General features: G+C 35.5%; 1 protein-coding gene across 1 annotated transcript in view; it reads left to right on the forward strand.

The window, feature by feature from the left end:
- Positions 1-619: 619 nt before the first annotated feature.
- LOC107575009 (GTPase IMAP family member 8-like) overlaps positions 620-10,142 on the forward strand; it is a 24,525-nt gene continuing 15,002 nt past the window's right edge. Inside the window, exons 1-2 of the mRNA XM_016261424.1 lie at positions 620-870; positions 6,191-6,895. Coding sequence (XP_016116910.1) covers positions 861-870; positions 6,191-6,895 — 715 coding nt within the window. The 5' untranslated portion in view covers positions 620-860. The remainder of the gene's footprint in view (positions 871-6,190; positions 6,896-10,142) is intronic.

A 10,142-nucleotide genomic window follows, 5' to 3' on the forward strand; every position in this document is an offset into this window, starting at 1 on the left:
CAGCTTTGCTTCACAGGAATAAATTAAGTATAAATAGAAAACTGTTATGTTAAATTGCAGTAATAGGTTATTTTACAAAATTAATTTTTTTTCTGTATTTTTGATCAAATAAATGCAGGCTTGATGAGCATAAGAAACTTCTTAAAAAAAAAACAAAAAAAACATTAAAAATCTTACTGATCCCAAACTTTTGAACGGCAGTCTACCTCATGAACAGTTAAATGTTCTCCCATTGTGCAATACAAATATGTGCATTAACCTTATACTATTTATCACCCTACATCCATTAAATGTAAATCGTTTTATCTAGGTATACATTAAAGAAAGACGACTTTCCTTATTGATCACGTCTTCCCTCAGGTAAAATCATAGACTGTATAAAAGGGTCAAATGCACGTTTTCTTGCGGGGCTGGATGTTGGAATCACGTTGTTTGCATTCGCTCAAACTTATTTGCTGAAGTCGAACCGCGGACGTAAAAAAAAAACACTCGTCAAAAAAGAATGATTAATTCTCAATTTAGAGTTTGTTATTCGTATGGTCTAGGTGGTCATCCGGCATATGCCTTAAATACGGGACAAACTGCGTTCCGTATAGCTTTCATACGGAACGCTTCTTTGATGCCTTAAATACGGGACGATTCCGTATTATACGGAACGGTTGGCAACTCTACCCTTGCTGGACCGGTTTTGTCCCACGTCTCAAGAATGACTGATAGGTTACTTTTCTAAATGTCTAAAGTGTTCTCGACACTTCCTTGTGCCGATTGCTGTAAAGTTAGTGTTTACGGTCAAACCGAAAGTAAAGAGTCGGCTGGTGGGACTTAATGTAACGTTACTGTGAAACTCCGACTGAAGAAATATGGACCTCGGTAAGCATTTATTCTCTTGAAAATAATCACCTTTTCACTCATAGTAAACATTACATTTGTAACACTTTGCAATAAGATCATATTAGTTAACGATAGTAAATGGATTAACTAACAATGAGCAATACACCTGCTATAGCGTTTGTTGATTATTAGTTAATAAAAAAAATCAACTTCATTGTTAGTTCATGTTATCTCAGGTCCATTAAATAACATCGGATACGAACTTTTGATTTTAGTTGTGCATCATAAAGTGAATGCTGTGTAACAGTAGTTTTGATTGTTAGTTCATGTTAACTAATGTTTAAATTTCAACTTTATTGTAAAGGGATATACTTTTAATTACACTGTTCACGGTTTCATTTTCAAATTAGTCCAAAGATTAGGCTTTTAAATCTTGTTTTCATTCCCAGAATACAATCTAGTAGTTGTAATTTGCCACAACTGCAAACAGTAAATGCGCTGTTTCTATGAATAACAGAGAACGACATTATTAACTATATGGCTGATCGTTATCACAAGAACAGTGAGTAACGCAATATTAGCTCTCTAGTAACTACTAGTATCTAACAAGGAACTCTGATTAATGATTTATTAAGTAATTGTGCTTAGTCGAATGTGGTAGTTCACTGTTAGCTAATCAGTACTACTATTTCTCATACCTCCCTAAGAACTACACAGGTTCATAATTAATATGAGTAATACATAATGTATAATTAATTCTAAAGTGAAGGGCATGGTAACCCACTAGTAATGACTCAAGTATTGCCAAATTCTTCAGAATGAATTATTAATTATTTGGATCAGTATTCTAAAGTGAATAACAGTATAGTACCGGGGATGAAAGTAACACTTTTTGTTTGAGCATCAGTAACTGTTGTTTGTGCTGGATCTCTCAAACTTTGATATATGGTAGCCACATTTGTCTACTACAAATAACACTCACTTGGACGTGTACTGCATAATCACAGATTATGTGAGTTAATGTCACATACTAAAGAGTTCCGTTGTTACAACCTACCCCACTACTGGGGTGAGTGGTAACACAGGCTGGGGATAGATGTGACATTGTGAAGTAATTTGCTGAAATAAGACCCAAACTTCCAAATTATGCAAAAACTTTATTTGATAAACAAAGAATAATCAGTTTTATATAAAGTGAACCATTTAAAATGACAAACATTATTTTGTATTCCTTTTAGGACTTTAAATTTAGCACAAAAGCAATTGGTGTGTGTGTGTGTGTGTGTGTGTGTACTGTATTCAGTCACTAGCTGTGTTGCCATCTGCCATCTAATTTTGGAATATTACATAAAAAATGCTGGATGGAAATGTTAAGATGCGCATAAATTGTAAACGTGCACAGTGTTAGTGTTTTTATCCAAAAAGAAGATACAGTGGGTAAAATAAGCATTGAACACGTCACAATTTTTCTCAATAAATATATTTCTAAAGGTGCTGTTGACATGAAATTTTCACCAGATGTCGGTAACAACCCAAGTAATCCATACATACAAAGAAAACAAAACAAATAAGTTCAGAAATTAAGTTCTGTGTAATGAAATTGAATGACCCAGGGAAAAAGTATTGAACACGCTAACTGAAGTTTATTTAATACTTCGTACAAAAGCCTTTGTTGGGAATGACAGCTTCAAGACGCCTCCTGTATGGAGAAACTAGTCGCATGCATTGCTCAGGTGTGATTTTGGCCCATTCTTCCACACAAACAGTCTTCAAATCTTGAAGGTTCTGTGGGCCTCTTCTATTCTAGCAGCTTTACTTTCTTTCTCTGAAACCAATTGAGAGTTTCTTTGGCTGTGTTTGGGATCATTGTCTTGCTGAAATTTCCACCCTTGTTTCATCTTCATCATCCTGGTAGATGGCAGCAGATTTTTTTATCAAGAATGTCTCCGTACATTTTTCCATTCATCATTCCTTAAATTATATGAATTTTGCCAGTGCTACACCATGAAGTTTTGGGGTGATGTGCAGTGCCATTTGACCTCCAAACAGTGTGTATTATGGCATCCAAAGAGTTTAATTTTGGTCTCATCGGACCAGACTATGTTCTCCCAGTATTTCACAGGCTTGTATAAATGTGGTGCAGCAAACTTTAAACAAGCTTCAACATGCTTTTTCTTCAGCAACAGAGCCTTGCGTGGTAAGTGTGCATACAGGCCACGGCGGTTGAGTGCGTTACTTATTGTTTTCTTTGAAACAATTGTACCTGCTAATTCCAGGTCTTTCTGAAGATCACCACAGGTGGTCCTTGGCTCTTAGAAAACTCTTCTGGTAATTGTTTTCACTGCTCTGTCAGAAATCTTGCGAGGAGCACCTGGTCGTGGCCGGTTTATGGTGAAATGATGTTCTTTCCACTTCCAGATTATGGCCCCAACAGTGCTCACTGGAACATTCAGAAGTATAGAAATCCTTCTGTAACCAATGCCATCAGTATGTTTTGCAACAATAAGGTTTTGATGGTCTTGAGAGAGCTCTTTCCTTTTACTCATCATGAAATGTTTCTTGTGTGACACGTTGGTCATGAGACACTTTTTTATAGGCCATCAGTTGGGACTGAACCAGCTAATATTAATTTCCACTGACAAGGGGCAGGATTGCTTTCTAATTACTGCTAGATTTCTGCTGGTGTCTTGGCTTTCCATGCCTTTTTGCACTTCCCTTTCTTCATGTGTTCAATACTTTTTCCCTGTGTCATTCCACTTTATTACACAGAACTTAATTTCTGAACATATTTGTTTTGCATTCTTTGTATGTATGGATTACTTGGGTTGTTACCGACATCTGGTGAAAATTTCATGTCAACAGTACCTTTAGAAATATATTTACTGAGAAAAATGGTGACGTGTTCAATACTTATTTTACCAGCTGTATGCACATAAACTATGATGGAAACACATTTTACATAAATCCCTTAATTTGCAACAAAAACCCTCACATGACTTTGCCTCAATAGAGGATGTGGTTGGATAACTGGACTCATTGGAATCATCATAAGGAGTTGGTTGTAACATTTTTAATGAACTATCCCCATCTCAAGCAGTCATAACATAGCTAACTGTTTTAGCATGTGGACTTTAAGTTAGCATGAATGCAAAAGTATCACATTAAACTAGAGAAACAGCTACTTTAGCTTATGTAAGTCAAATAATTGTATCTTCAACACAATGATCGCTAGGCAAAAAATAAATAAAAAAAACTTAATAAAAAAATGACTTTCTTTCCTGAAAATCAGTTTTTTGGTTATAAAATCTACAATGTTGTTCACATTCACATGCCACTTCTCCTGCAACATTAAAAATGTGAATGGAGTGTATGATATTGATGACATCACCACAGCTCCTTTCTGACTCGTCAAACTGACAGTGTTACAACTAACCCCGTGTTACTTTCATCCCCAGTCTCCCCTAATGACTGAAATCAGTGTAAGCTTTTGAGGGTTTTGTAAAGTATGTATAGTAATTATTCAGGTGTTACTATATTCTTCTAAAGGAATTACTAAGTTTTTGGATCAGTATTCTAAAGTGAAGATCACGATAACTCCCTAGTAATTACTGAAGTCATTGTAAACTTTTGAGGTTTTTGTAAGGTTCTGGTTAGTAATTAATTTTGCTAACACTTAAATCATTACTAGTGGGTTACTGTGATCTTCACTTTAGAATACTGATATAAATAATTAATAATTTCTTCAGAAGGATGTAGTAACACACGAGTCATTACTATCCAAAACCTTACATATATCTCAAAAGCTTACAATGACATCAGTTAATATTAGGAAGTTATCATGCTTTTCACTTTAGAATACTGATCCAAGTAATTAGGAGTTCCTTTAGAAGGATTTGGTAATACTTGAGTCATTACTAGTGGATTATCATCATGATCTTCACTTTAGAATTAATTATACATTAGGCATTAGTTATGAACCTGTATACAGTAGTTCTTAATATTTCTCCAGGAGATATGAAAAAATATTAGTTATTGATTAGCTAATGGTGAACTATCAGTTTCAACCGAGCGCTACTTAATTGTTAATCAGAGTTTCTTGATAGTTACTAGAATGTTAATAGTGCATTAGTCATTTGTTCCTATATAGTTATTCATTAACGATGGAACAGTATTCTAAAGTGTTACTGGCATGCAGTTCTCGTCAGAGACTATGTGACAGTGATTCATTTTGTGATAATGACAAGTATATAATCACTGCCTTATTAAAAATTTTATTAAATGAGTGGAGTTACATGTATTATTACACAGAGTATTTACAGTAAGTGTTAAAAGCAAAAAAGTATTTTCCTTGCACTAAATAAAAAGTAGATGCTATTTGCAGTAAATGTAAAATAGTACCCATAACCCTAACCATATTGCTGATCAAAACGGTGTCCTTGAAGGTCCAGGAAGAAAGCCAAGATTTTCACCAGTCTCTGTGCTAGACACGGGTATAGCTGCAACCTGGAGATTTCTAAGGGGATATTTTTGTTTTATAAAAAATGTAAATGAAATAATATTGTTAGGGTCCTGCCCTAACAGTCGTGTCTGTTTTATCTTTGTTTAATGTTTCTTTGATTCTCTTTTGCTTGAGGACATTGTTTTGTCTTTGTGTTGGCCGTGTGCTCTCCTGGCCTGGCAGCTATAGTTTGGTGCTACGTCAGTCTCATCTTCAAGCCTCTGATTTCCTGCACCGCTGCTTTGTCCCCATCCTTACCATCGCATCTGCTGCAGTCTTGTCCCCAATCAGTCTGTTTTACTATTGTGGGCCCTGTCCACCTCTTTTGGGACTGTTTTTCACTCCTTTCTTTCCTTCTTGTACCCTGTCTACCATCCAGTTAATAAACCTGCATTTGGGTCCTTTCTCTCATTCAGAGCCCTGACACTTGTAGTTCATACGCATTCTTGTTATTAACTGTTTGAAAGAAAAGCAGTCATTCAAAAAACATTTCTCTTCTAAATACAGTATTACACCCATCTATATACTTCAGAAACCTACATTCAGAGAGGGACTTTACTTCAGTGTCCAGGTTCTAATTCACGCTGACTAAACAATCTCCAACAAACACCAGCCTGCAGTGACTCTTAGATTTTGTTGGATCAGTGTTAAACTGTACTTATTGAATGTACATGGATTATAATACAAACCAACTCGCATCTCACCATCACAACAGTGACCTGGTCCCCGTTTTTTGCACTAATAACTGTACATTATGCCTTATTTTATTACTTAGAGATTTTATTATATTGAGCAGACATTTACATGTGCTCAGTACAATATCCTCTTGCATAAGTGTGTTTTGTTCTCTGTTTGTTACAGGTGATGTCCAACATCTCCCAGAGCTGAGGATTGTGTTAATGGGTAACAGAAGAGCTGGTAAGAGTTCAACAGGAAACAGCATCCTGGGCAGAGAGGAGTTTAACTTGAAGAGATCTGCTCAGTGTGTGAGGAGACATGGAGAAGTAGCAGACAGACACATCACTGTCATTGAAGCTCCAGGATGGTGGAGTAATTACACTGTAGAGAAGAGTCCTGAGTTACTGAAACAGGAGATTGTGCTCAGTGTGTCTCTGTGTCCTCCAGGACCACACACTGTACTACTGATCATACGTGTGGATACTAGATTTAAAGAGACTGAGAGAAAAGCATTGCAGGGTCATCTGGATCTTCTCGGTGAGAGAGTCTGGAGTCACACTATAGTGCTGTTCACCTGTGGAGACTCTCTGTTAGACACATCTATAGAGCAGCACATTGAGAGTGAAGGGCAGGATCTCCAGTGGCTGCTGGACAAATGTGGGAACAGATATCATGTTCTCAACAATCAGAACAGGAGTGACCACACTCAGATCAAGGAGCTGCTGGAGAAGATTGAGGAGACAGTGGCACAAAACAACAGCTGCCATTTTGAAATAGACAGAAAGATTTTACAGGAGTTGAAAGAGAGAAGAAGACCAGAGAAAGAGAGAGCAGACGAACGAATGAAGAGGATGAAAAAACAGAGAGAGGACGTCAGATCACAGATGAGTGAGTCAACATACCTAGTGTAGCCACGGCTGTGTTTAGTTATTCTGCTCTGTGTTTCTCTGTTCTGTCTGTTTTCATTTGGATGATGGACATTATTGAGAGAACAAACGTCAGTTTACAGTGACTCTTGGAGTCTTTTTTGGATCAGTGTGATGGTCATGTTTCCTGACGTTATGAATCCAACAGCAAATTTTGCTAATGTTTCTGGTGTTTGTTGGTCAAAAATACTTAAAAACTGTGCTTACCCTAGTGAAAAAAAAGTATACCAAGTATACTTGCAGCCAGACTAATTGTCAGTATACTTCAAGTGTGTTAATGATTAGTTAACTTGAAGTGTGCTATTTTGGAACAACTATTTTTGTACTAAGTGTATTTTAGTTGTAATTGAATTATACTAAAGTATAACTTTAAGTGTATTTAGTGTACTTTTCTGTGCTAAATTGGAACAACTTCAAGTACACTTAGTACACTTTAAGTATATGCCTATTTACATGCTTGATTAGTGATATTAAAGTGTACTTTTTTTGTATTACGAGTACATTACAAATTAATTATGAGTGTCTTTGAAACACAAGCAATATACTATAAATTTATTATTTTTGAGTAAAAATATGCAAATTTCCCCCAATGCTGAATCCACTTTTTAAGGTCATTACAAAAAATACATAACTTCAATGACAGACAGAGACACAATATTAACAATTCAAACAGTGTTTATTTAAACCTTAAATGGTTTTAGCATTGCAAAACATAAAATGCACCAACCATGTTTTTAAATAAAAAGAACGATGAAAGAAACAAACATAAAAAAATAAAACATTTAGCAACAGCAGCAACACACAAACTTCACTTTTTTGCTGAATTTGATTTTGATTTATTCCAAACGTAAAATAAATACAATAAAACAAAACAAAACAAAAACAATACAACACAATACATAACCATTTAAAATTATACATGTCCAAAAAATATTGCAATTCTATAAAGAATTGCTCTGTGTTACACTCGCGCCTGATGGCCGCTCACACATCAGATGTACTTGTGTTTGGAAACTAACCTCAAAGTAAAAGAGGTAAGGTCAGAGGGCATGTTCATACAACTTTTTCTTTTTACTACATCAGACTGTAAATCTCCTGTATTAAACCCGTACTACTTAATAGAATGAACATCATGATTAGCAGTGAGGAATTGTATCAGAATGTCACATCAATATTGCTTCCAGTGTATTAGTCAAACATACAGTATACAACAGAAGTGAGTACACCCATATAGCATCACTTGAAATCACATGATACAACACTATTCAAGTTGAAAAGAATAGTATTTATAGTACAGGTCAGGCTAAATTGTAATGTAGACACATGCATTTTCTGTAAAGCTGCTTTGAGAAGTTAGTGTACTCTAAATGAGGGCATAAAGTTCAAAAACAGCAGCAGTGCACTGACCCTAGACTTGGTTGACATCACCTCTTTGTCTTCAAAGACAATCAAAACATCCAGTGGGTTCCCTCGTGACATTTCCTCTTCCTCCTCAGCAGCAATGATGGGGACTGCTGCCTTCTGCACCTGCTCAGGCTCCTTTTTCTAAATGCATTAAACAAAAGTGTTAGTATATGTCACAACAAATCATAAAATTAACCCTTGTGTGGAAAGATATATTTAAATTTCCATATATGAAAATAAAGTTGTGAAGGATCAGAGTAGTGTTTATTCAGTAGGACCTGTGCCCATTTAAAACCCTGTAGTACTTTTCAAAAACTTGTAGTAATTTGCACAACTTGTCTTCCAGAGCTGTCTGTCAACTGGATTTAATTGGGAAAAACTTTTAGGGGTGTTTCAGCTGAATGTTCTTGAGTTTGAATATAATTTTTATTAATAAAACATCCAAATAAATATAAACTGCTGCCTTCTGCACCTGCTCAGGCTCCTTTTTCTAAATGCATTAAACAAAAGTGTTAGTATATGTCACAACAAATCATAAAATTAACCCTTGTGTGGAAAGATATATTTAAATTTCCATATATGAAAATAAAGTTGTGAAGGATCAGAGTAGTGTTTATTCAGTAGGACCTGTGCCCATTTAAAACCCTGTAGTACTTTTCAAAAACTTGTAGTAATTTGCACAACTTGTCTTCCAGAGCTGTCTGTCAACTGGATTTAATTGGGAAAAACTTTTAGGGGTGTTTCAGCTGAATGTTCTTGAGTTTGAATATAATTTTTATTAATAAAACATCCAAATAAATATAAATAATAAATCAACACACCTTTATACAAACCCAAAGCAACTTTAAGATAAGTGCAAGTGGAAATATAACACCAAATACCTTTTTTTGTAATCCATATTAAGAAAGCCTACTATAACTTGAAATTTCAAGACCCAACTCGTATTCTTCTGAAGCATAATGACTGAATCAAAGACGAACTGAAATTTAATATGTTATTCATTCTGCCAATACAGTCTGAATCAAAAATGGTGGCACACTACATCACATCAAACATCACTGATCCTTGGATATCATGATGTAATTCATGTGGTGTGAAAGAACCAGTATTTGTTTGGGCTGTGCATGCATGAGTTGATCAATGTTCAGATTTTAATTTTATTCCAAAATATTGTACTGCTTCAGAAGACACATTTGTGCTGCTACATTTGCAAAAAATAGCAATTAATCCAAAAATGAAAAAATATACTTAAAAAAACTTTCAGAAAGTGATGGTTTAATCATAAACGTTCAAAAGTTTTTTTTAAAGGGGTCATATGATGCGATTTAAATTCTCTTTGGAGTGTTACAAGCTCTTGGTGCATAAAGAAGATCTATAAAGTTGCAAAGACTAAAGTCTCAAATCCAAAGAGATATTCTTTATTAAAGTTAAGAGTGAGCCACGCCTACCTAAAACGGCTCGTCGCCCCAACATACCTACGTCACTATGTGGAAATATTAGCATAATGCCGCCCAAATGTGCACGCAGAGAAAGAAGGCATGGTTTCAGGAACAGCAGTAGTGTTGATGCAGCCATGTCAGGGAGACGCTGTGTGTTTCAGTGCCAAAGCAAAAAGCACTTTATTTGGCCTTCCGGAAGTAGATGCAATTAGGAATCATTGGTTAAGATTTATTTACAACAGAACAGCACAACCCAGATGTTCGAATTTGTGCAACGCATTTTATGGACGACAGTTTTTTTTAACCTAGGAGAGTACAAGGCTGGCTGTGCACAAAGGCTATTTCTAAAAAAAAAAAAAAAAAGGG

Source organism: Sinocyclocheilus grahami, unplaced genomic scaffold (genome assembly GCF_001515645.1).
Source record: "Sinocyclocheilus grahami isolate Dianchi unplaced genomic scaffold, SAMN03320097.WGS_v1.1 scaffold2433.1, whole genome shotgun sequence".
Classification (NCBI taxonomy): domain Eukaryota; kingdom Metazoa; phylum Chordata; class Actinopteri; order Cypriniformes; family Cyprinidae; genus Sinocyclocheilus; species Sinocyclocheilus grahami.